The sequence below is a fragment of the Budorcas taxicolor genome, chromosome 2 (assembly GCF_023091745.1).
Source record: "Budorcas taxicolor isolate Tak-1 chromosome 2, Takin1.1, whole genome shotgun sequence".
NCBI lineage: Eukaryota > Metazoa > Chordata > Mammalia > Artiodactyla > Bovidae > Budorcas > Budorcas taxicolor.
The window spans coordinates 41,754,581-41,780,272 of record NC_068911.1 but is presented as its reverse complement, the minus strand read 5'-3'; the positions used below and the strand labels follow the sequence as shown (position 1 = coordinate 41,780,272).

Here is a 25,692-nt window from a genome sequence, read left to right as displayed (position 1 = left end):
CACTAAAATACACTTTCTTTTCATCATCCATGAATACTGCCAATCAGTCTCCTATCCTGGACTCTGGAATGGGGTCACACATGCTAAGTGACTGGATCTTTGCAGCAGGGTCTCATGAGTGGACCCCCGAGGGCAACTCAAGACTTACATTCAGGAGAGGTGACAGACATGGCCAAGGGAAATGAGGAGTCAGGGGCTAAGCCTTAGCTAGACAAAAACATCTCTCTTCCAAGAACACCCATTTGCAGGAAACAGCAGGTCAAAATGCAATTAAATAACACACTTTTAAGACCTCACAGAACACAATACCATCTTAACCAAAATGGAGCCAGTTACATTATTTCCACAGGCTACAGGCTGCCTTAACAACCTTATTTGACTATCTGGTGTTCAATTAAAAACCTCTCAGGAAGTAGACAGAGCTTTTAAGATGATCGCCATAGATCAAAAGTTTACTCTCTGGACCTAAGCATTTTTTAAATGAAAAAGAGGGGACTTCCCTAATGGTCCAGTGGTTAAGACTTCACCGCCCAACACAGCGGGTGTGGGTATGATCACACATGCCCCAGGGCCCAGGAACCAAAGCATAAAGCAGAAACAACACTGCAGCAGATTCAAGAAAGACTTTAAAATAGTTATCGATCAGCATTAGTCACTCAGTCGTGTCTGATTCTGTGACACCATGGACTGTCAGAGCCTGCTAGGCCCCTCTGTCCATGGGATTTTCCAGGCAAGAGTACTGGAGTGGGTTGCCATTCCCTTCTCCAGGGGATCTTTCTGACCCAGGGATTGAACCTGGGTCTCCCACATTGCAGATTCTTTAATATCTGAGCCACCAGGGAATCCCCCGAGAAACTAAAAAGACCTCCCCCAAATAAGACTTAGATCTGACAGAAGCTGAACCCTAGACGTTTTTTCCAAGAGGCCCTGGGGCACAGCACCGCCACCTCACCTCCAGGTGGGACTGGCGAGGCCCTTTCTCCTCACACAGCCCACAGGAAAAAACCAAGACCTCCTGCTACCGATCTCTGCTGGTTTCATGAACGTACAATCTAACTTGTTTTTCGTATTCTACATACTTCAAAATGAAGACATCTGTTCATAACACCATTAGGAAACTTGTTAAAAAAAAAAAAAAAAACAAAGCAACCCAAACAAAACATGGATTTCTTAAACTTTAAAAGTGCTATACAAGTGACAGTCTGCAAATAACCCTCCTGTCAATTCTTTAAAATTTAAACATATAAACAGCAAGCAAGAAGCCATTCTGGATACGTGTGCACAATGTGAGCAAACCTTCTAACAAGCTCTTTGACCAGAAAGCAACAGACGACTACAAAATGATCCTAAACTCAAAAGCTGTACCTCGTGAGGGTTGGCTCTAATGCAAGTTCAGAGAACTGGGCCGTGATCAAAGCGGGCAGCGCAGCAAAATCTAACGCAAGGAGTTCAGAGAACTGGGCCGTGACCAAAGCGGGCAGCGCAGCAAAGTCTGCAAGGGCTACCCGCGGCCTCAAGCGGTCCTTCCCGCACCGGCTGACAAATGTTCCCACCAAGACCAGCGGTCAAGGGGAAAGTTCAAAGCGGAGCCGGGGCCTGCCGGCGCGAGGGGCCGGGAAGCCCGCGTTCGCACCCGCCGGGTGTGGGCCGCGCCGCCCCGCAGCCGCGCGCACTCACTCGTCGCCGTCCGGACACACGCCGCTGGCCTCGTCGTACTTGGAGCAGTACACGTCCGGGCTGTAGTTGAAAGTGCCGTCGCGCCTGCGGAGCGGTCTGCGCCGACGCTGATTTAGGAAATGCCAATGGAAACAGGTAAATGGCCTGTGCTGGGTGCACTTGTGCTGCACAAACAGGGAGCACTGCTCTGTCCTAAACTCCTTTAGATACCTAAAAAGACAAACAGCGTTGGGGTCGCTTCCGCCGCCGCCGCCGCCGCCGGCGGGCGGCCCGAGGACTCCCGGGCAGGGGTCGGACCCCATGCGCCCGAAGGCCCCGACCCCAGGCGCGATCCCCCACTCTGCCGCCCCCCGCCCCGCTCCCCCGGCCCAGGCGGACCCCAGACACGATCCCACATCCCCGACCCCAGGAGCAGTCCCCAGCTCCAATCCCAGGCACGGCCCCCCGCCCCAGGCGAAGCCCCCCATCCCCGACCTCAGGCGCAGCTACCCATCCCAGACCGCAGGTGTGATCCCCAGTCTCATGGGCGACCTCTCAAAGTTCAGACCTCTCCCCACCTCCCTTCCCTCTCCCCTTGCCCCGCCTCCCTTTTCCCTCATCCGTCTCCCTCCACTCCCCTCCACCGCCGCCCTGGAAGCCCACGCGCGTTCCTCGGATCCCAGGAATGATTCGTCAATGCCAGACACGGTCCCCGACCCCAGGCACGACCCTGCAGAATCCAGACGCGGATTGGCCCAGGGCGCAGCTGGCCCATCTCGGAGCTCAGGCGTGACACCCACTCCGATTCCAGACGGTCCCAGGCGGCCGCTCCCCCCAGGAGAGTCTCCTGGATCTCAGGCGCGTTCCCTCAGACCCCGCGCGCAGCCCCCTCATATGGAACACAGACACGACCTCCGGGACTGCAGGCGCGCCCCGGACAAGCCCCGGTACCAGCCCCGAGCCAAGGAGGCAGCCGGAGTCCAGATGGCCGCCCTTCCCTCGAGCCCAGGCGCGGTCCCCCATGCCCAACCACAGGCGCATTCTCGGAGGCCCCGACCCACGACCCCAGGCGCTGTTCTACGGTCCCCAACCCAGGTGCGTGGACCCCCGAACCCGTCCCCCAGCCCCCAAGCCCAGGTGCCACTCCAGAACCTGGGCGCCGCCTCCTGAGCTCAAGCGGCGGCAGCCGAGGAGGATGGCGGTCCACCCTCCAGAGCCCAGGCATCGCGCGGAGGCTGGGGGGCCAGTTGGCTAGGGGCCGGCAGGTGAGAGGCGGGGGCGGGGGGGACCGGGAGAGGGGCGGCGCGGGGCCCCAGGCCGCACCCGGCGGCAGCTCCCAGGCCCAGGGGCGCGGGGGCGCGGGCGCGCGGGCCCGAGGAGCGCGGGGCCGCCCCCTGCCCCGCCCCCGCTCCTGCCGCGGCCGGCCGGGGCACTGACCTGTAGTGGGTCGGCTTCTCCGTCTGCGGGGGGGACCCGCTCAGCGCCGCCGCCGCCGCTTTCGAAACCGACGGCATTTTCAGTCAAAACAATGCAGCGCGCATGCGCCGCGCGCGCCCGCCCCCGCCTCTCCGGATCTCCCCCCGCGTCGAGCCCACCCGCGCCCCCCGCCCGGCCGGCCACGCCCTCCCGCCACGCCACACCCGCGCGCCACGCCCCCATCCGGCCCCCTGCGCGGAGCTGTCTGCCCTGGGCGCCTCCGCTCACCCTGCGCCCGGAGGGGACGCGCAAGCACCCCGGACCCCGCCACGCCCCGAGCCCGCAGTCCCGGCCGGTCGCCCCCACCCACTTCCGCGGGGTCCCCGAAGTCCACGTTCACGGCCCATCCCGCACCCGCTCAGTCCGCGGCCCCGCTGCAGCCTTCACCCCAGCAGGGCTGCCCACGCGCTCCGCACGCCAGACAGCGCCCTGCGCAGCTCCAAGCTCCGAGACAGAGGACAGGTCTCGAGTAAAGACAGCGCAGCCCGGCTGTGACACGCGCCTTCACTCATTCTGTGGCCCCGGGGGGATGCTGAGACCGCGAAGAGTGGCTCCAGTTGCTTAGAGCTCGGTGTGGGAGACAAGGGAGCGGAGAGGCCTGACTGCTCACTGGTACCCGGGTTCTTTTAGGCGTACGAACAGGGTCCTAAAATTAGAATGTGGTAGTGGTTGCTCTCTGCGAACGTACTGAAAATTTTCACTTGTTTACTTTAAATGGGTAAATATGAACTGCATATCAATAGAGCTGATTTTTTAGAATCCAAAGGCGCGAAGTCAAGAGGGAGACCAGACACACACCCTTCGCCAAAAGGGTGGGAGGGGATGCACAGAGGGCGGAAACTCCGCGGCAGGCAGCATCCGCCCCCCACCCTCGCTCCCGGCCCCGTCAGGACTCACACGGAGGTCCAACTCAGTGGTTCCTGAAGGAAGAAGCACAGTGTGCATTTGAGGAAGAAGAACCCAGGCCCAGAGTATATTATTTTGTAAATATGTAGCATAAGAGACATTCTTTTTTTTTTTTTTTTTTTTGCAGGGCTGGGTGGCTTGTGGGATTTTAGTTCACCGACCAGGAATTTAACCGAGCCCTCACGGCATTGAGATTGCAGAGTCCTAACCACTGGACCTCCAGGGAATTCCCAGTTCAGTTCAGTCGCTCAGTCGTGTCCGACTCTGCGACCCCATGAATCGCAGCACGCCAGGCCTCCCTGTCCATCACCAACTCCCGGAGTTCACTCAGACTCGCGTCCATCGAGTCAGTGATGTCATCCAGCCATCTCTTCCTCAGTCGTCCCCTTCTCCTCCTGCCCCCAATCCCTCCCAGCATCCCCAGGGAATTCCCAAGACCAGTTAAATGTTCAGCCTCGCCAGTAATTTTTTTTAAATGCAAATTAAACAAAGAAGGGGGCTTCCCAAGGCAGTGCTAGTCCTAAAGAATCTGACTGCCAATGCAGGAGACAAGGGTTCGAGCCCTGGGTCGCGAAGATCCCCTGAAGGAGGAAACGGCAAGCCGTCCCAGTCTTCTTGTCTGGAGAATCCCCGTGGACACAAGAGCCTGGTGGGCTATAATCCATAGGGTCGAAAAGAGTCAGACACGACTGAAGCAACTTAGAACGCACAAATAAGAGCTCTTGGAACAGGCACTTCTGTTGTTATTCTGAACAGAAAACCAACAACACTCTAACCTGCAGCAAGAATACCCTTGAAGGAACTGTGGCTAGAAGGAAAGGGTATGGATTTTTATGGAAAACTAATTTGTTCCATTTCTAGAAACTCCAACCTAAAAAAGAATGAGATTCAGACAAAGATGTACAAAGATATCAGAGTTACTTGGCATAAACTTAAGAGCACCTCGCACAGAATAAAAATGCTTTCTGAGAATTAAGAAAAATGCTCCTCCTTATGTGACAAGACAAAGCAAGATATAGCAGTTCCATACATTAGTTCGCAAGAATATCAGTTCCTGTTGTTTTTTCAAATACAATACAGTAAAATAGTATAAACTATCATTGGTGGTGGGATGAATGACTACCATCTTTGTATGTTCACATTGGCTAAAAAATATACTTCTACAAACTGTACATTGAAACCTGGAAATTAAAATAGCAAAAAATGAACAACATGACATTTTTTAAGGAAATCAAGCAGAATGAAACAGGGCCCGTGAATTCTTTGGAAGACAAAACAGATCAGACTGCCAGGATGTAGGGAATGAGAAAGAAGCCTAGGATAATTCCAAGGTCCCAACCTGGGAAGGATACAAAGAAACAGGTTTGGGAGAGCTGAATTGTTTCCAAGCTAAGGAGTTTGAAGCACCTGTGAAGTCCAGTGGAGAGGCAGAGAGCTGTGTGTGCATGTTCAGCCGTGTCCGACTCTTTGCGACCCCGTGGACTGCTGCCCACCAGGCTCCTTTGTCCATGGGATTCTCCAGGCAAGAATACAGGAGTGGGTTGCCATTTCCTTCTCCAGGGGATCTTCCCGACCCAGGGATGGAACCCTTGTCTCCTGCAGATTCTTTACCACTGAGCCGCCAGGGAAGCCCACATACAGAGAGCCACACTGGGCTTTAAAAAGGGCTCAAGATTAAGAAATCTGGGCATCTTTAAAACGATGCCTCCTTTTCCTCCTCACTCAAGAGGCACCTTCCTTGAAGAGAATTGGGATAGGCTGTAAAGGCTGTCATTTTTTGGACTTTTGAAGAATGTTCTTAAAAGGCTGGGATAGTACCCAGACACATACAAAAAATAGCACAGCTGCTTAGATCATCGACCTCAGTAACTTTTCCTGGGATTTAAAAAAAAAATTTTCTCTATCTTCTGCCCAAAAGCGTTCAAAGCAGTTATCTCTAGGTGGTAGGACTACTAGTGTTTCCAATTCTCTTCTTTCTGCTTACCACAGTGTCTAACTTTTCCAAATATAGCTTATTGCTTTGATCATATGAAAGTTAATTTTAATGAAAACAAAATATCTTCTCGTTAGTTCTCTCTTGCAGGAGCTAGTGAGAGTAAAGCCAGGATTCAGGTCTGAATGACTTACTCAAACAAAATGGTTCACAGCCAAAAAGGTCACAATCACTCCAGGCCAGAGAAAGGACGTCTTAATTCTCCGCTACTAGTGGAACTGAGGATGTAGCCTGAGCTATGATTAGGCCAATCTTTTCAAATCTTGGTCTCTTCATCTTTAAAAAAATGAATATACTTGACTCAGTTGCCCCTCCCTAACAAGCATAATTTACCAAGGTGGGCCAGCCACTTAAGAGCACTTCTGCAGAGGTCTTGCAAGCAACCGGTACACTGCCATAGTCAGTGGTCTTCAATCCCAGTGAGAGAAATTTCCAGTTAACTTTGGCACCAAAAAAGTCAAGATAAAATGTTCTACTAAAATGGTAAGTAAATAAAATCATCCCTTTACGCATCGTGTATTTAATCCAGAATTAAGCACGTTTCCTACTAAGCAGTACTTTGAGAAACATAATCATTTACATACCCAAAATACTGTAAGTTGTCAATAAAAATATTTACCAATTTTACTCTACTCAGAAAGTGATTGCCTTGCTAAAAATAAAAATGTACAGAGAGCTGAGAATGCTCATTATTTCTGGTATTGTTTGATCATATTCCACCAGTTACATTTAGGTTTCTTTCCTCAGCTCCTATTCTGGGAGGCAGGAAAAAAGGAATTGAAATGACTAGAAGGCTCCCTTTCTTAAAATGAAGTGGCTTAACTTCACATTACCAACTTAAAATTTTATTGTTAAACATTAATTTATACACATCACAGTACACTGTAAGATAAAATGTTTAACTCTTCTGCCAGTCACTCTGTCTCAGAAAGTAGATCACACTGGACTACAGGTGTCACTACGTTGCTTTGTAAACATGATAATGTACGAAGACACCACAAATCCAACAGCACATGCTGCGACCTAAACCTTTCCGTGGACCTGAGAAAGCTTTCCGACGTATTCGATGGGAAACGAGCATCAGACAAGGAGCCGGTTCCGATCTGCTGACATCCTGTGTCGCCTTCAAGGGGTCAGCTTGGCCAGGTGGGTCATCCAAGTCCCTCAGTCTCAGGACGCGCGTAATAACGGGGACAGAAAACGGTCAAGCACGACGCCAAAGCCTAAGGGCGGAGGTCTGTTGCTTCGCTCCTGGCACCCCATTAAGTCCTCGCCCCGTGGGCCACCGGAGCTCCAGGCTCTTCAGAAGTGTCGCTAGGCTGCGGTACCTCTTCCAGCAACATCCGTCTCAACCACTGGTCCGCGCTGGTCTCCTTCCTAAAGAAGCACCAAATGACCAGACCCATGAGGGACAGGCTTAAGGGCAGCACCACCCACCAGGATCGCTGCTGCCCGGTTCCCAGGGACTGCTTCACTGTCCAGCGGAGCGGCGCGGCTCTGCTGGAGGAAAACCGAAGGGGCAGGTGAGGATCATCCTCTTCGTCGCCCTCGGCCGCGAGCTGGGCTCGAGCCCGGCCGCTGGGCGGCGGAGGCGGGCTTCGGGAAGCCCAGCGCACGAGTCTCAGCGCCCGGAGCGCCCTGGAAGAGAGAAAGCAGTGAGCGCGCGCGCCCGCCCCTTCCGCCCGAAGTCCCGCCGAGACCCCGTGCAGCTCACCCGGCCGCCGGCGCGGACATAACGCCGCTCCTCGCGACCCCGGCTCCGCGCTCGGCGCCGCCGCGCGCCGCAATCCCGTCACTTCCGTCGCACGAAGCCGGAAGTTCGGTGCTGTTCCGGGCCTCTGCGCACGACTACAGAACGTGGGTCCCCCGCTCGCGCAGCGGAAATGACTCACGTCCTCCTGCAACCTCTTCCGTAGCAGGCCCGCCCCCGGTCGGCCGCTCGGGCATGCCGGGAAATGTAGTTCACGGCCGGCCCGAGGCGGCGCTAGCCTTCCTCGAACTGGGCTTGCGCCCCAGGGCTGAAGCCTGTCTGCGGGGACGGGGCTTTAGCATGGTGCTCCGAAGAGCTCGCCTCAGCGCGGGTTCCCCGATGACGGCCCACACTACGCACCCTTCCCGCCGTGACGGCGCAGCCCCGGACGCCTCTTCCCCCCGCCTCGCGCCGCTGTCTTGCTCTCTTCGTGGGACTTCAGTCCGTCCCGTGTCGACTAGTGTCCCCGGCCCCGGGGCCGCGGGCCCGCACCCAGCCCTCGCGCTCTGCGGGCTCTGAGCTGCGCGGCCGTCGCCGCATATACACCATCCGCCCTGCTTGGCAGGCGCACTGCTCAGCCGCAGGACCGTGGGCCTCACCCACGGCACCAGGGCACGCCCGTGGCCCTCCCCACGGAGCCGACGGGCACTCGGGCACGTTTCCCTCTTCAGGCCAGCGGGACCACCTGCGCAGGGCCCGGAGCGCCATTGTTGTGGATGGAGGCTACAGCGTGCTCTTCGGGGACCTTCCGGTCCACCTGCAGGAGCCAGGCCGGGAGAGGCAGCCCTGAGCTGTCCCGGGACTCCCTGTCTACCCTGTTCCCCAGTCAGCTCTATAGGGAAGCTACTGGAGCCTTCTGCCTTCAAGGCAAACTGGCCCTGGGTCAGCTGAGCCGTCCTGTCTGGAGACCACATAGGAGGACCCAGGCATCACCACAGACTCTGTGACGATGTGGGAATGTGCTGGGGGTGGGGGTGAGGGGGCACTTGGTGACAAAATCAGATTACAAGGCCACCTTGTGAGCTGTGACATTTGAAAAACAAAAAGCACATTAGAGGGGGCTTTTTTTTTTTTGGTCAGTTTTCCCTTAACTCCTTTCAGGGTGTGTTGAAGGTCAGCCACTATGGTGGCTAGTGACCTCATTTTTGCAGAACTGGGTGGCGAGACAATCTTTGGTTGGCAGCTGTAATTTGCTGCCTCCCTGGTTCAGCGCCTTTGCCTCAAGCATATTCTGCCCCTGCTTTCTGGTGGGAGAAGCACCAGCCTCGGGGATGCTGCCACACCCCAGGAATGCTGGAGACACTTGAGCAAGGGTGGCGGACTGGAGCTCTTCCTAACTCAGCAGCACCTGGGAAGTCTCCCCACCTGGGGAAGCCCAACCCTGAACCCCTGGTGGCGGCTCAGCTCCAAACCCAGGGCTGTGTTCAGAGCTGCTGTGTCAACAGAGGTGCCTCTGTGTGCTCACGTCCTCCTCACTGGGCTCCGCCCTACCTGTTCCACCCCAGAACCCCACCCAGAGTCACTGCTGAACCAGTTCAGCCACAGGGAGCCCCAGGAGCAGCTACTATAGGAAGGAGGATGGACCACAATCATTCTGGTGTGCAGCCTGTAGGGCTTCCTGGGAAAGGTGAAGACAGCCTGAGCAGGTAGCCTCAGGAGGACCCTGAGGCTAGGGACTGAGCTGCTACCTACACTGATGCAGCCACCTGGTTGGTCTGCTTTCCAGCATCTGGGCACAAGCTGCCCTGGACCAGCAGAGGGGGCTCAGAGCTGGGGAGGCCAAGGGCAGGGGCTGGGGGCGGGGTGCTGGGACCCTACCCCCGTGCAAGGCAGCCTCTAAAGGGTCATTAAAACTGTCTTGATGACTGCCTTGGAGGCGTGACAGAAACTAGACACCTGGACAGGCACCTCTTGAGCCTCTGCTTCCTCGGCTGTAAAATGGGCATCTCCTGTCCTTCACGGCTGCTTCCAGGACTGGAGCTCTGCCTGAGGGGCCCTCAGCAGCCCCTGGGGCAGCTGTTAATGTTAATGGGACAGCGTGGAAATGTCCTTCCATCCTGAAGCAATGGATGTTCCCTTATGGCCGCCAGGCTCCTAGCGTGCTCTTTCAGAGTCCTGGAGGAGCAGTGCAGGCCACAACAAATATTTAGCAAATCCACATGTCCTCTGTGCCCAAGTCCTGCTGGCCGGGTCTCCATTCTAGGTGAAGGCATGATGCACAGGACACGGGGTCCTGTGGAGTCAGCAGGCCCTGATCTCTGGGAGCTGGTTTGGGGCTCAGAGCTGGGCTCTCCCGTGGGACAGAAACAACTTCAGAGAACATCCGTGTTGGACCAGGGCACTCCATGACCACGGTGGCTCAAGACAATCACGTCTGAACACAGACAAGACATGGACGTGGCCCAAACCTCAAAAAAATACCAAATACCCGCTTCCTGGCTAAGGGGAGGGACTCTGGTCATTCACCAGCCATGGCTGTCCTCCTTCTGGACAAGATGTATTAAGACGCTATACTAGGGACGCCCCTGGTGGTTCCGTGGTTAAGAATCTGCCTTCCAGTGCAGGGGATGTGGGTTCAAACCCCGGCCGGGAACTAAGCTCACACATGTTGGGAGGCAACTACTGAGCCCATGCACTCTAGAGCCTGTGCTCCGCAACAAGAGAAGCCACTGCAAGGAGAAGCCCGAGCACCGCGATGAAGAGTTGTCCTCCCTCTCAACAACAAGAGGAAGCCCGCAAGCAGTGAGGAGCCTGTGTACCACAACAGAGACCCAGCACGGCTAAAAAGAAATACAGCTTTTAAGTGATGCTACACTGGACTGAACAATGTTCTTCCAAATTCTGTCCCCCTGGAGCCCACCACATGATCCCTATTTGGAAAGGTCTTTGTGGATGTAATTAGTTATATCATATTGGATGGGGTTTCCCAGGTGGCACTAGTGGTAAAGAACCCGCCTGCCCGTGCAGGAGGTGTAAGAGATGCGGGTTCGATTCCTGGGTCAGGAAGATCCCCTGAAGGGAATGGCTACCCACTCCAGTATTCTTGTCTGGAGAATCCCACGGGCAGAGGAGCCTGGCGGGCTACAGTCCATGGGATCGCAAAGAGTCGGACACGACTGAAGAGACTTAGTACCCACGTATGCATATCATATTGGATAGGGTGGGCCCTAAATGGCGTCCTTAGGAGAAAAGACTCAGAGACACATGGGGAGAAGGCCATGCCAAGAGGCGGGCGGAGACTGGAGTGATGCAGCCAAGAGCTGAGGAGCTGGGAGGATCCTGGCTGCACCAGAAGCTTAAAGAAAGGCCTGGAAGAGTTTCTTTCTCAGAGTCTTCATGGTTTCAGATATCTGGCCTCTGGAACTGTGAGAAAGGAACTGTGTTGTTTTAGCTCCCCCCGCCCCGCCTTGTTGGTGATCCTTTGTTACAGCAGCCCCTAGAGATTCACAGCCCCCAGAGCACAGCCCCCCCACACACTGCTGAACCCAGAGCCCTTTGTTAAGGCCCACCTCCCGAGACACCTGCACTGCAGGCCGTGAGCTCTCCCTGCTGAAATCCACTTGTTCAGTGACACGTGTGTCCCCTCTGGCCTCTGGCTGGAGAGTGACAGCAGCCCCAAATGCTGGGGTTTGCTTGACTCTCCGATGCGAGGGAACCCCGATGGGAAAAGCCACAACCAGATGCTCCTGGGGCCACCCCCAGAGTGTCTCCAGGACCCTCCCCTTCCTGACCCCAGCAATCTTGGCAAGGCACTGGGTGACAGGTTCCCCACACTGGCAGCGATGCCCCTGCCTGCCCCCCCCCCCCGCCCCCGGGGCATAAACCAACACCTCAGCCTTCATTATCTCAAAGCACACACAGAGCAATCTTACACGGGCCTAATGCTCCTCTAATGGGAGGGAGGCTGCCTCCCAGTGTGCCTGATGGCGGGAGTAATTTACTGTAGCGCCACTTGAGAGCTGACATATTGGACCTATTGATTTTCCCTGGGAAGATCAATACAGGGTGCGTAGGGACAGGCAGGGCCACCACCTTTGGAAAAGCAGAGCCTGTCTCCTGGGGGCCGAGGCCTGAGAGCAGAGGTGGGGGCGGGTGGGCACAGAGTTGTGAAGGCCCCACGCTGCGCACGACGGGGGGGCTGGCCGGAAGCAGGCGCCGGAGGGCCTGGCAGCCTGAGGGCCTTAGCCCCTGGCCCACTCAGGGGCCCCAAGGGTTAGGGGGCTTGGAGGTCACTCCATTCCTTGGCTTGAGGCCCTGCCCCCATTCAAAGCCAGCAGGGACCCTCTGTTCTGTTGACCCGTGTCTGCCCACCCGGCGCTTGGCCCCTCCGCCTTCCCTCTGAATCATGGCCCGTGGGGTAACCCAGGACTGCCTCCCATCTCGGGGTCCTCTGCTCAGTCAGCCCCGCTGGGTCCCTCTGCCAGGTGAGGCAATGGCAGTTCCCAGGGCGAGGGAGTGGGCATCCTCGCCAGGCCGTCCCCGCTGCTGCAGCGCCTTCACTGCCCCCTCAGCGCCCGCAGACCCCCTCCTTCATGAAGCCCCCCTCTGGCCACACTGCAGGACCTTCTCCAGGGCAGGGCTGCACCTCACCTTCCTCAGCCCGGCGCCCCCCAGCCAGGGACCCAGCACAGGCAAGGGCTGGAGACTGACCCACGGGCCCTCCTGGGGCCTCCACCCAAATTGCACTGCCCTCGCCATCCTGTGGGGCTGACCCAGAGCCTAGCCGGACTCCAGCCTCTCCCCAGGCCTGGGCCCTGGCTGTTCCCAACAGGGAACTGCAGCTGGGGTCCCGGCAAATGGTCCAGGCCTGGGTCGGTCACGGAGGGCACTCCTGGGGGCTGTGTCTGGGCAGAAAGGGACCCTGGGGTCCCAGCCACCCTGGGCAGCCACTGGACCCTGAGCCCCAGCTTCCCTTGGCTGCTGCGAAGGCCTCTGTGGGGCAGGTCACCAGCCTGGCCTGGGGCGGGTCGCGTCCCTAGGGTAGAACTTTGCATTTCCTCAGCCAGGTGAACCCAGCCCTGAAGGCAGGCGTTGGGCCCTCCAGGTGGCAGAGAAGTGACTGGCAGCTTTCAGCGGGGCAAGTCCCCCCACAGTCCCCGCTAGGACCCCCGTGGAATGGGAGAGGAGCAGCCCCCTTGCAGAGGGCGGTGGAGCCTGGAGCTGAAGGGCCCTGGAAGGGGGTGTGCAGGTGAGGCCTGCAGCCGGAGGGAGATCTCGGCCATGAGTGACCCTGGGGCCTGGGGGCCAGGCACACGCCAGGCTGGGAGGGTCTGCTATCCTGTGCTGAGAACCTGTCCCCCGAGCACTGGGGCTGCTGTCTGGGAGGAAAGCACCCAGCTGCACCCACACGTGGTGGGTGACGAGGCAGAACAGTGTCCCCCAAACCGTGTCCACATGGACCTCAGAAGGGAACCTCACGTGGAAGGAGGGTCCGTGGGGCGAGGTCAGAGCGACTGGAGTGGCCCTCAGTCCCAGGACAGGTGTTCTCGAAAGAGCAGGGAAACTCGGACAGGGACACAACACGGGGTTGGGTGGGGCGGCCCTGCGATGAGCGGAGGCTGGGAGCCTGGGATCAGGAGGGAGCGGGGCGGGTGGGCTCCCCGCTAGAGCCTCAGGCAGGACCTTTCACTTCAGGCTTCTGGCCTCCAGGGCTGTGAGAGGCTCCCCCAACTCTGCTCAGCCCCCCAGTTTGCTGGGAACTGGCTGGGCGAGGGCAGCAGCACATGGAGGGGGCAGGGAGGATGGCCCGGGAAGCTGCTGGGGTCAGGGCCTGGCTCCTGGGCGGGGGTTGGCGGGGTCCAGGCCTTCTGGGGTCCTGCTCGCGGTGGCGACTGTAACCGCCTGGGAGATGCGGTGAGGACACCCCTGGGCAGGACCCCCAGGGCTGGAGGGGCTACCACGTCCCTCGGAGGAGGACCCAGATGCCAAAGAAGCAGGTGCCAAGGGCGAGGCCCTGGGGTGGCAGGGGTTCCTTGGGGTTTGCCGCACATGCACTCGCAGCTCTGGGGCGGTGGGAGGTGGTGGGAGCGGCCTGGCTGGTGGTCTCTGGCCCTCCTGCACATCCAGGGCCGCTGCTGGCCCAGAGCCCGCACACCCAGGACGCTGTGGAGGCAGGATGTCCTCTAGAGAAGGCTACTCCAGAAGTCAAAATAGCATGAAATTTAATTTTCCGCCTATTTGACAAGGCTGGGTCTGGGCCCCAATCAGCGGCTGAGATAAGGGTCCTCGGCCGGGTGTGAGCCAGCTGGGCGAGTGGCAAACACTCCACCGTCCCCAGGCAGGCTGAGGCTCCCCCGGCGGGGCCCTGGTTGCCGGGCGCTAAAGCAAACGGGCTCTATTTGCCCAGTCTGCGATGACAATGCAGTCATCAAATATTTGCTGGCCTGGCCGGCCACGGAGCTCAGCTATAAATGCTGAGCCCAGGTGGAGGTGGGCCTGCCCAGCGGGAGCTGCAGGCCGTGGCAGGTAGGAGCCAGGCTGGGTGGCGGGTGGGCGCGGGCAGCAGAAGGTTGTGGGCTCCTCTGCCCAGGTGGTCTCTGCAGACCACCCACCCACGGGGAGGGGTCACCAGCAGGGTGGGGAGGGCTGGGTCATTGAGGACAAAACCAGGCCAGAGGGAGACAGGATACCCGAGGCTCGGCTCCCCACCAGCAGCCATCCGTGCCCCAACGCTGAGGCCACGGGACACCCAGGCAGGGAAGAAAGACCCCAGAACTGTGAGCAGACGGCAGGGGCAGGGGGCGGGGGAGGGGAGCTCCCCTGACTCCGACTCCCCTCCCCTCCCCCACACACAGAGTGGTTTCCTGAAGCTGGGACCCCCTCCCTCTCTGAACCCCCTTCCCTTTCTTCCTGCCCCCTGCCAGGGTGCCCCAGGAGGCTTCTTGGCCAAGGGTTGGCCTGCCTGCCTCCCTGAAGCAGAGGAGCTTGGCCTGTCCTGGGGTGGGGGCCTCCCGCATTCAGAATCAGCTCCCCGCATCCCCCACCCCGCCCGCAGCCCCCCTTGGTCTCCAACCTGTCAGTGACTTGCCCAGTCCTGCCTGCACCACCTCCCCACACCTAGCCTCAGGCTAGGAACATGCCAGGTGACCCCCCCCACAGAGAGCACAGGGAATCCTGGGGCGGTGGGGGGTGGAGAAATGGCTCTGCCCTCCCCCAAAGGCCCCCCAGAGTCACCCTCAGGGCCCCTGAAGCCCCCAGACTTCCAGGGACAGAACAGCTGGGTCAAGGTGGCCAGGCCTGGCCTCCTGGGCTCAGCACTGGCACCTCAGGGACGGGGGGACCCTGCCAACCAGACACTCATGGGGGGCACCAAAGGGATCTCCCACCCCCGCCCCACCAGCCAGCCTGTGTGTCAGCGACAGCGCTCTGCTCTCCAGACCCCACAGCCGCCCGCAGCCCGCCCGGCCGGCTCCCTGCCCCCGGCCCGCTCCCGTCTCCGAGGCGCTGCTTCAGTGGCACTGTCGCCAGGCCCCCAGCCCACAGGGCAGGATGAACCCGCCCCTCGGGGTGACCGTGGCCAGCACGCCCTCTCCCGCCGCGCCCACCCGCCCGCGGACCACCACCTCGTCTCTCCCCAGACATCAGCCGTCCCTGAGCTCGGCGCCTGCCCCAAGCCTGCAGTGGCCGTTCCCCTAGCAGGGCTGGGGGCCCCGACCACTATCCTGTCCCCTCTCTGCCTCCCTCCACAGCCGGAACCCGCTGCCCTGACACTCCACGAGGAGATGGCTGCGGGGGTCATCCGGCCGCTCTGTGACTTCCGGCTGCCCCTGCCGGCCCTCCGGCCCTTCCCGCCGCCCGCCCTGGAGCCCCCAGACACTTCCGAGGAGGAGGAGGGGGAGGAGGAGGAGCTGGAGGCTGAGGGGCCAGAGGGGCACAGCCCAACGCCCCACAGCCCAGGCTGGGCCCCCGAAGTGCCCCCCCTGGACCCCAGCAGCCCAGAGACGCCGCTGCAGCTGCTGCGGTTCTCGGAGCTCATCAGCGGTGACATCCAGCGGTACTTCGGCCGCAAGGACCGGGGGCAGGACCCCGATGCCTGTGACATCTACGCCGATGGCCGCCCAGCCAGCAGCTTGGCCAGGGAGCTCTCCTGTGCTGACCTGGTGCGCCCAGCCTGCAGCGCCCCCCTGGAAGACCATGAGGCCACCGAGCCAGGAGGCTGCTCCCCGGGGTGCCCCGAGGGGCAGGTGCGCGGGGCAGGCCTTGGCAGGGATGGGCCGCCACTGCTGGGGCCCCTAGCCGAGCTCTTTGACTACGGGCTGCGGCAGTGCTCGGGGCCCCAGGCGGTGGGTGGGCGGCGACTCAGGCTGCAGCGCAAGTATGGCCACATCACCCCAATGACCCAGAGGAAGCTGCCCCCGTCCTTCTGGAGGGAGCCGGCACCCAGCCCCCTGGGCCTGCTGCACCCCGGCACACCCGACTTCAGCGACCTGCTGGCCAGCTGGTCAGCAGAGGCCGGGTCCGAGCTGCTAGGCACGGGGACCCCGGGCCTGGAGGCGGTGCAGCTGGCCGAGGCCTAGTGATCACTCGAGGGTCAGTGGGGGTGAGCCAAGGGCTCCAGGCATCCGGACTCAACTTCCTGCCGAACTGGAAGGAGCCAGGGGACCCCCAGCCACGGTGGCCACCAGGACTTGGACCAGCTCAGGTGGAGGCTCCCCAGGCCAGGGCAGGGGTGGGCCGGAGCTGCCCAGGGGTTCTTCCCACAGGAGGGAGGGCAGGGCAGGAGCTGCAGCCCCTTGGAGGTGGGGGCTCAAGTCCACATGGTGTGGGTGAGTCCCATGTCCCCCAGGCCAGCTCCCGAGTTTCCAGCCAGTGGTGTAGGGCCACCCTCTGCACTGCCCGCTCGGCTGGCCCCAGGGTGGCCCCTCCTTGCAGTGCCCACAGCAGCCCAGGGCCAGCTACTGGGCCAAGGGCTCTCTGGTGGGGCAGGAAGGGGGCACCATCTTGGTGTGGAGCGAAGGCCCGGGGGGCACAGTGCTGTGGGCAGGAGGCCCTGTGGAGCTGTGGGGCCTGGGCTTGGTGGCTCTGGCTGGAACGGGTTCTGGGAGGCTCAGAAAGACCCTCTTGGTCTTTTCTCTGCCTGGGGCCTCCTGCCCAGCCCCGGGAGGGAACTCTGGACTCTCACAGGAATGGGGCGGGCACATTTATTTCTGGGGAACAGGCAGGGACGAGAGTCGGCAGGCGGGCTTCTGGCCAAGGGGCTTCTCCAAGGCCATGCTCCTGGGAGTCTGCCGGGCTGCCAGGTTCATGAGAGCCGTCTTCCACTGTAGCCACCTGCCCGAGACACTGCTCACACCCGGGGCCCACCTCCATCCCCTGCCCTGCGGCCTCCCCCGAACCCGGACCTGCAGGCGCTCTGGAAGGTGGCTCCTGCTGCCCACCTCACAGCCTGATACACGCCCCAGTGATTCACAGGGACCACGTCGTTGGGGGCCACGTCCTTGACGAAGAGCTGCTGCCGCCCCAGGGACATGGGGCCCCTCCTGCTGCTCAGCGTCGGGGCCCAGGGGCCCTCCTCACTCCACAGGCGCAGCACGCTCTCCTGCAGGGTGGCCATTGCCTCCGCGCGCTGTGGACGAGGGAGTCGGACCAGACGGGGCCCACCAGTGGGGATTATCTCCCTCTGGACAAACCCGGGCCTTATCTGCCGGGAAACGCAGCTTGGGCCAGACACGCAGACAGACAGACAGCTGCGCAGAGAGGAGAGTAAGGGGTGGCCGGGCTGGGGGTGGCAAGGGCAGTGGGGCATCAGGCCCCGCACAGAGGAAGGCACAGGCGGCTCACTGCAGGCCTGGGGGGGTAGGAGCGGCCAGCACGGGGGCCGCCTCTCACCAGCTTGGTTTCTGTATTAAACTTGAGATTCTGGATGGTCTTGTTGTCCTGGATGCTGGTTTCCAATTTCATCATTTGGTTCTGAAACTAAACATGGCCCGCTATTCGTGGCCACGGACACAGAAAGTCTGCAGCCCCGGGGGGCAGCCCCACCCCAGCCATTCGGGGCAGAAGGCTCTCCCACGAGAGGGTCCAGGCCCCTGGGTGGAAGCTGGGAGCATCACCCAGTGACAAGGCGGGACTCGGCAGTTCTCAGGGCCGCTTTCTCCCCTGTGACCGTGGATGCGCCCCAGCATCCGGGGGCCCATGCGGGAGCCCCCACTGGTACTCTCAGAGGCCGAGGTGTGCAGAGTCAGCAGCAGGACGGCTGGTTCCATGAGCCTTGCCCCACCCGCCAGGCGGTGTCCTGGATCAGAGCCTCCCTGGTTGGGGGAAGTCTGCGTGGCCCCTGCCCCCGCCAAGTGTGCCAGGCCCTGGGTACCGTGGCCAGCTTGCCCTGGATCTCGGCGATCTTGCGCCCGGGGTTGCCCTCTCTGAGCAGCTGCACGGAGGAGAGCAGGGCAGCCAGCTCCTGCCTCACGGCCTCGACCGCCAGCTCTCTGTGGGCACAGAGGCGGGGCTGCCGGGCTCTGGGAGGGCCCGCGGGGGCATGCAGGGCGGCGGAGGGAGGAGGCCCTTGGTAGGGCAGGGGCGCTCAGCCTTGCTGGCCCTCTGGTGGGCACCGGGGGGTCCCCAGGAGGTGACAGCCCCCAGCAGGACCCAAGCCCAAAGCTTGGGGCCCCAGCCCCACCTGGGCCAGGTGGAGCTGGGGAGGGCTCAGGGCAGCCACGGGGCGGGGGCTTGGGGAAGACGCCCACCATCAGGAGGCCTGGGAGCCCGCAGGTGGTGCTAAGATGACTGCCCTGGTTGGGGGTGGGGGCAGCCCTGCCCCGAAGGCCCTGCTGGCCCTGTTGGAGCCGGGCCTCACCTGGCTGTGGCCTCGGCAGAGATCTTGCAGTCCGAGTCGCTCTTGTGAAGCACGCACTTGTCGGTGACAGCCTCTATCTGAAACGTGGAGTGGGCGGGCAGCTATGGGCAGGCACAGCGGGAGGGGAGACCGCCCAGCCCGCACCCACCTGCTGGGGCAGCTGGTCCACTTGCTCCTGCACCTCCCGCAGGTGCGCCTCTGCCTCCTCTCGACACCGCGTCAGGCCTTCCCGCCACCGCTGCTCTGCGACCGCCCACTCATTCTGTGTCTGGGTGGGGCACCAGTGAGGGCCGGAGCCCAGCGGGAGGGGGAGGGGGGACGGGAGGACAGACGGACACGTGGGTAGACCCGACACGGTCACCCACACACAGCAGAGCTCCTAGAGGGCATGGGGCACCCGCCTCAGGTCTGAGCAGGTCCACGCTAACTGGACACAGCCTGGCGTGGCACACAGCGGGCCCGGCTCCCTGCCCCAAGTGGCCCACAAGCCTGTGCAGACAGGGACTGAAAACAGGCGCCTGCCCCACCGCCAAAGGGTGATCACGTGTGCACACGTGTGTTCACAGAAGGACTGAGGGCATCAAAAGGGCAGCAGCTCAGTGCCCATCAGCGGACAGATGGATAAGCTGTGGTCCGTCCATGGTGAGATGTCACAGCCGAGAAAAGGAGACACGTGCTGATGCACAGCACAGATGGACCCCAGACACGCGACGCTCAGTGAGAGACACTCACAGAGGCCACAGAGTGTTCGGTCCCACTTATGTGAAACATCTAGAGCGGGCAGATCCACAGACAGGAAGCAGATCAGTGCTTGCCTGGGGCTGGGAGTGTCTGCGAACACATGGGGTTTCCTTCAGAGGGGAAGGAAAGGTTCTAGAAGTGACCATGGTAGTGCTTGTACAGCTCAGAACGCACAAAGAACCACGGAATTCACACTCTGAAAAGGTGGACTGGTGTGTGCCCTGAACCTCAATAAAGCTGTTAGAAAAAGAAGACAAAGAACCCCTAGGAGGAGGCTGCTGTGCTGGCCACTCTGTGGAGCCCATGCGCTCTGGGCCCAGGGCCGTGAGGCCAGTTGCCGGGGAGGCGGGGCCCCTCCTGTCTGGGACACTCGCCTCCTGCAGCCGCATGCTCAGCGTCTGCTCCTGCAGGTCCAGCCGCCACCTCAGGGCCAGGAAGTGGTCACTCAGGTCCTTCACCTGCCTGACCAGCTCAGCCACGGACACCTCCAGGGCCTGGCTCTTCTCTCGGAGCTGCGGGGAGCGGGGCTGAGTGTGCCGCCTGCCTGGAAGGGGGGCCCTGCGAGCCCGCCCCCCGCCCGGCGGCCTCACCAGCTCCAGGGCACCATGCGTCTCCTGCTGGGCCAGCTCGCTGGCCAGCTGCATGGCCTCCAGGTTCTCCTGCAGGTAGGTGGCCAGCTCCCCAGCCCGGCTGTCCTCCAACTGCCCCTTGGCGTCCCTGGGGGTGGGTGCCACAGAGAGAATGACTCTCAGCCAAGGCTGGCCCCCACCTCGGGCACTGGACCAGGGCCACTGGCATCAGAGCCTTCCAGGAGGCCCCAGGGACGAGATGATGGGTGTCATCCCAGGGGCCACTAGACTGGGCTGTGTCCACCGCTACCACTCAGAGCACCCTGCAAAGGACAGGCCGGGGTGTTGAGGGGAGCCCCACTACAAGGCCGCCCCTCTGCCCTGGGGCACCGTGCTAGGAGGTCACCCGCCCTGCCCGAGGGCCTGCTCGGCCACCCACCAGGCCTTCTGCTCGGCCAGCAGGACGCGGTTGAGCGACACCTGGTTCTGCTGCACAAACTCGGTCAGCTGGACCACGGCCTTGTCCAGGCCCCGGCACTGCTCCAGGAGGTGGCACTCTTCCTGCTGCCGAGCGGAGGGGGCCTGGCACACTGCCCGCCTGGCGCTGCCCCTACAGGGCCCGCATGTGCCGTGCCACCCACCTAGTCTCCCCATCACCCACCTGGCATTCCTCGTCCCCCCCACCTGGGCCTGCACCTCCCTGCTGCCTGGCAATGTCCCCACCCTCCTTGCCTAGCACCGCCCCCCAACCTGGTACCGCCCCTCCCCCTGGCCCTGCCCCTCCCCCTGGAACCGCCCCTCCCCCACCTGGCACTGCCCCTGCAGGGCCCGCACGCGCTCCGTGTCCAGCTCCTGCAGCTGCCGCCACCTGCCCTCCAGCTCCTCCCGCAGGGCGCTCTCCGCCCGCAGCCGCGCGCTCTCTGAGGCCTTCATCCTCTGCAGCGGCCGGTGGCCATGAGCCTGGGGCATGGGGGGCGCGGCCACTCCCCCCTCCCCCAGTAGGGGCACACCTTCTCCAGGGCCAGGAAGCTCTTCTGCAGGAAGCCGCACAGCCTGGCCTCCCTCTTGAGGAAGCGGAGGCTCATCTCCTCCCCCAGCTTGGTCATCTGGGCCTGTGGGTGGGGTCCATCGCGGTGGCCATGGCCGTGGGCATCCCCCACGCCCGCCCCCTCGCCCATAGTGCCATGCTGTGCTCTGCCCAGCCTTCTCTGTCGGAGGCAGCTCTGGTCCCCCACCTGCAGGGCCGGGCCCGTCACGCCCTCCAGAGGTCGGCAGGTGGGCAGGCGGGGCCCTGGTCCCCAAGGGCAATGAAGAGGCCCAGGACACACATGGTCCCCACAGTGACCCCCAGATCCTTGGGCCAAGGGACACAGCAGACCAGCCACTGATCCCACCCCTGCCAGGAGCTTGGTGTCCGTTTGAGCATGGGCGCACACTCGCAAACACATGTACACACACACATTCGCTCGCACGCTGCCTGCCCTCGCCCCAGGGCCCAGGGAGGAGGCCCTTCCCCTTTCTACCTCCATTGTTCCCTTCCTGCCGCGCCAGGGGTCTGGGTGCAGCCCCGCCCAGCACCGCCCCCGCCACACGCCGACAGGCACAAGGCAACCTCTCCTTTTAAGGCCGGGAGGGCCGCCGCCAGTCCAGGGCAGGTGTGCCCTGAGCCCGCACGGGCCTCCCCACCCCATGCAGGCTGACCCAGAGCCGGGCTCGGCTGCTTCTGTAAAGAACCAAGAGGCAGACATTTGGGTCGATGGGCCCAGGGTCTCTGTCACAACCCTCCAGCTTTGCGGCTCCTGCGCCAGAGCAGCCGTGGGCAACAGATGACCACAGGCTGAGGAGCCTACTCAGTGCCCTGGGGCGCACTATGGGGGTGGCGGGCCAGCCAGGCGTGGGGAACCCTGAGCCCCGATGCTGCCCGGAGCACCTGCCTCTCGACAGGGCCAGCACACCGCCTTCCCACAGGGCCGAGGGGGGGCAGCAGGCAGCGGGGCAGCTGAGCTATGCGGGCAGTAGCTGGGGACACGGCACGAGGCCTGGTCTCTCTGCAGAGCTTCAGAGTCTGGGCAGAGGTGCACGGCCTCAGCCCCCCCTTCTAGGCCACGCACGCTGGCCCAGCAGTGGGCCCACCGGGATATGCATGTCCATGTGCGGGGGTGGAGGGTGGGGAAGGGCCTCAGGGTATGAGCTTCTGTTTCCTGATCCAGGGGCTGGTCCCTCAGGACGGGGAGGCGCTCGTGATGGACTTTCTGTGGGGGAGGACGTGCTCTGTCTTGTGGCCGTGGCAGTCGGCGCCGGCCACAGGCGGCCACAGGGCACTGTGGTCTGGCTCGTCTGACCAAGGAGCCGACATGCAGAGACCCCCATGGCTAGTGGCCACCACGGTGCACAGCGTGGGTCTTGGGGGTTGGCCCAGGTCCAAACACATGGACAGAACCAAAAAGAGCGGGGGAAAGGAAGAGCCCGCCAACGGAGGAAACGCTGGCTGGGAGGGATCCGGCGTGGACCAGATCACTGGCAGCTCGTCGGCCGCTCAGATGCCTGTGCCTGGCCTGGGCCTCCCGGGTACCTGCATCCTGGCCACCTCGTGGTCCACCTTCTGGCCCACCTCCTCCTGGCTCTTCTGCAGGGCCCCACAGGCCACCTTGCGGTCCTGCTCCTCCTGCTTCAGCTTCCCGGTCAGCTCGGACAGCCTGGGGGCAATGGCTGCAGGTGACGGCAGCCCAGCTGGCCAAATGGCCTTGGGGGGCCCCAGGGATGCAGTGGGGGCCTGGACACCAAGTCCTTCTCAGGCCTGAGCCTGTATCCGGGGGGCGGAGACTGATCCATGGGCTGGCAGAGCAGGGGGTTTGACCTCACCGGGGTAAACGCCAGAAGCCTAGTGCATGTCCCCCCCGCACCCCCACCCTGGGATGGTGAGAGCTGGGCTCCCTGTGAGCGTGATGACGGGGGAGGGGCGGGGTGCGGACCCTGGGCTCGAGTGTCTTTTCTCCACAGAGTGTCCACAGGGGTTCTGAGGCCTCTGGTCAACCAGCAGCTTGGCACCCAGGGCGGGGGTCGCCTGCCCTGCCATGGGATGCCCCCAAGACCACTCAGCAGGTCCAGAGACTGCCACCATAGGGGCCCACCTGAGGCTGGCCTCCTGCTCAGCGCCCTTCCGCTCAGAGTCCTGGAGCGCCTGCTTCCTCCGGATCTGGGTTAGAGCCTCCCGGACTTCCACCAGCCTGGCACAGAAGAGGCATCTCTGCCTGGGGCCCGCCTGCCCCCTCCCGGCGGCCAGGAGCAGGCTGGGCAGCCTTCAGGGTGGGGGCTTGGCCAAGCCTCAGCCCCCTTCCTGAGCTCCCGGGCTCCAGCAACCAGGCCTTCTGGAGAGGAGCTGAGAACAGATTTGCTAACCTGAGCAAGTCACCACGTAGGAGGGAACCAAATCCCGGGGCTGGGGCCCACGCTGGCCGGGCAGCAGCGGCTGCTTCCCCTAAGGCCCTCTCCCTCCCCTAGGTCTGCTCTGTGAGTGGGGGTTACCTCTTGTCCAGAGCCTGCATCTGGTTCTGCTGCTGTGGGCCAGGGAGCTGCGAGGCAGAGACACAGGCTGAGTGCAGCCGGGGCCTCGGAGCTGGACCCCGGGGATTGTCGGGGTGCTGGGCCTGGGCTGAGTGGGGCTCAGGCTCCGGGGAGGCACTGCCCCCAGGCCTCGGGACACTCCCCACCTGGATGTCCTCCTTCTCGGGGGCTGGAGCCGCCTGCCACGCCTCCAGCTGCAGCCTCTTCAGCTGTGTGTCCTGCAGCTGCAGGCAGGCCCGCACCTGCAGCAGCTCCCGCAGCAGGCTCAGCGTGGCATGCTCGCAGCGGGCCCTGTGTCCCCGCAGGGACGCCACCTCAGCCTGCAGGTCGGCTACCCTGGGGGGCGAGGAGCAGGCCGTCGGCTATCTATGTGGGGCGGCGGTACTGACCGCAAGGCTCCCTTGCCTGCCCTAGGGGCTCACCACTGCTCTAGCTGCTTCCAGCGCTTCGGGGTGCCCTGCTCCAGGTTGGAGGTGTCGGACGGCAGGCGGCTGCACGCATCATTCTCCAAGACCTCCTCCAGACTAAGGGGCTCAGGGCTGGCCAGCTCTTCCTCCAGGAGCCCCAGGTCCTCCAGGGCGATGGTGCTCAGCTGGGAGGGCGGCGAGGCCTCAGATGAGGGGCTGCTGTCTGTCCGCTCTACAAGAAGGTGCCTTGGAGTTCGCCTTTGGGGCTGATGGGGGAGCTGCTCCCAGATGGACCCCAGACCCTGCCACGGGCACCCGCTGCGCTCACCGTGGCTCATCCCCCTGGGCATACAGCGAGGCCCAGGGAGGGCTTGGCTCCCGCCGTCCACACAGGAAGCTCAGGCTCAGAGAGGTCCAGGCCCCGCCTGAGGACACGCAGTGCTGGACAACAGAAGCGGGACAGTGCCTGCCAGCCCGAGGTGGCCGGGGCTGTGAGGGGAGCCGGGGCTCCCACGGACACAGAAGCTCTCGCCCAGACAGGCCCCCTAGCTCCAGCCGCCACTCACAGCTTCACCTGCAGCACCGCTTGTGGTCGGCTCGCGTCATGCGGCTGCCCAGAGCCGGACCCAGGGGTGGGAGTGAGGGGCGGGGGCGGAGGGGGAACGGTGGGGAGTCAGAGCTGGAAGCTCCGGGGTCGAGGGAGCACATGGGGCGCAAAGAGGCCGCCCCTGCCCTCACATCCCTCCTTCCAGGACAAAACCAAGGTTGGAGGGCAGTGGGGCTCTGCCGGAACCTTCTCCCCAGCAGAACCTCCTGACTTCATGGCCCAACTGCCGGTGGAACCCGAGCCCTTAGCTTCCCCGTCCCAGCGAGGCCACCCCAACTGCCCACTCTCAGATGGACCCGAGGGATGCCCCTCCACCCATTGGGGGAGTGGCTGCCGGCCACTGGGTCAGCCAGGGAGCCGCTAGCCCGGTAGGAGGGCTGGCCTGGAAGCGATCACCCGCCCTCTGGTCAGGGAGCCTGAAGGCCAGGACCACACCCGGTGGGAGGGGCGGCCATGCCAAGGGCATAGGGCCACAGGGGCGACGGGGTGAGGCCGGGGCAGGGCCACCTGGAGGGTGCGGCCGCAGGGCAGGCACAGCCCCGCAAGGAAGGGCAGGCCGAGCGGACCTGCAGTCCACTCTAAGGAGGTAACTAACATGCCGCCCAACCCCTCTCGATGTCAACACCTTGCGCCTGTGCTCTCCTCATGCCTCAGCCTGGAACCAGGTGCTGGGGGTGTCACGTCTGGCTTTAGGCCCGTGTGGACACTCGGGCCCCTCACCCCACCCAGGTGGTCCCCCTCCCAGTTGCCAGACCTGCCCACGAGGGCTGTCAGGGGGCTTCCCTCTGACAAGGTGTGCCTGTGTCAAAGACAACCCCTCCCCAGGGAGCCCGACGCCCTGCGGCCGCATCACACACTCTGGAGGCCGGCAGGTGAGGGACAGGGTGGCACTGAGGGGCCGCATTCTGACCAAGCGGCCGTGGCCTGGGGGCCTCCGAGTGTGGGGACCGGGGCTGTGGTCGGGAGGCAGACGGAGGGAAGACTGCCTTCTCCAAGGGCTCTATGGTGGTCCCAGGAGCAACATGGACGAGGATGTGGTGGCTGGGGTCCACCCTCCCTGGGGCATGGGGTGTCCCCAGGCACTTGCCCATCCAGGGGTCTCTGAGTCCCTCACCTGCATCCCCCACTCAGGGGCATCCCCACTGGGGTATTCCCCCCCTCCACCCCTGTGAGCCCGTGAATCCTGGGTGCTGGATCAGGGTCCACACTGGGTGGAAACAAGGAGCTG

At 62.2% G+C, this 25,692-nt stretch overlaps 4 protein-coding genes across 7 annotated transcripts in view; 1 reads left to right on the top strand and 3 right to left on the bottom strand.

Moving 5' to 3' along the window:
- Nucleotides 1-3,170, bottom strand: part of UNKL (unk like zinc finger) — a 31,899-nt gene extending 28,729 nt beyond the window's left edge. For 2 of the 4 annotated variants that reach the window (XM_052635838.1, XM_052635839.1), the window contains exons 1-2: nucleotides 3,094-3,170; nucleotides 1,678-1,887 (exon numbers count right to left, since the gene is read on the bottom strand). In XM_052635838.1, coding sequence (XP_052491798.1) covers nucleotides 1,678-1,887; nucleotides 3,094-3,170 — 287 coding nt within the window. The remainder of the gene's footprint in view (nucleotides 1-1,677; nucleotides 1,888-3,093) is intronic. The other 2 variants (XM_052635841.1, XM_052635840.1) reach the window with 2 other exon arrangements.
- Nucleotides 3,171-6,854: 3,684 nt separating this feature from the next.
- LOC128043498 (protein CCSMST1) lies at nucleotides 6,855-7,799 on the bottom strand. Its single transcript, XM_052635852.1, has 2 exons — nucleotides 7,746-7,799; nucleotides 6,855-7,669 (listed from the first exon to the last, which is right to left on the bottom strand). Exons 1-2 carry the CDS (start codon nucleotides 7,763-7,765, stop codon nucleotides 7,294-7,296), a joined length of 396 nt encoding a protein of 131 aa, XP_052491812.1. The 5' UTR covers nucleotides 7,766-7,799; the 3' UTR covers nucleotides 6,855-7,293.
- A 6,413-nt stretch (nucleotides 7,800-14,212) lies between these two features.
- PERCC1 (proline and glutamate rich with coiled coil 1) lies at nucleotides 14,213-16,297 on the top strand. The gene is made up of 2 exons (XM_052635848.1): nucleotides 14,213-14,246; nucleotides 15,470-16,297. The coding sequence occupies exon 2, from the start codon at nucleotides 15,503-15,505 to the stop codon at nucleotides 16,295-16,297; it is 795 nt and encodes a 264-aa protein (XP_052491808.1). The 5' UTR covers nucleotides 14,213-14,246; nucleotides 15,470-15,502.
- A 624-nt stretch (nucleotides 16,298-16,921) lies between these two features.
- Nucleotides 16,922-25,584, bottom strand: CCDC154 (coiled-coil domain containing 154). The gene is made up of 18 exons (XM_052652504.1): nucleotides 25,579-25,584; nucleotides 24,186-24,298; nucleotides 23,873-24,103; nucleotides 23,588-23,786; nucleotides 23,412-23,443; nucleotides 23,018-23,113; nucleotides 22,459-22,582; nucleotides 20,897-20,998; nucleotides 20,694-20,822; nucleotides 20,326-20,447; nucleotides 19,908-20,034; nucleotides 19,686-19,829; nucleotides 18,725-18,838; nucleotides 18,577-18,653; nucleotides 18,091-18,208; nucleotides 17,610-17,696; nucleotides 17,159-17,346; nucleotides 16,922-17,051 (listed from the first exon to the last, which is right to left on the bottom strand). Exons 1-18 carry the CDS (start codon nucleotides 25,582-25,584, stop codon nucleotides 16,922-16,924), a joined length of 2,139 nt encoding a protein of 712 aa, XP_052508464.1.
- Between the last annotated feature and the right edge of the window lie 108 nt (nucleotides 25,585-25,692).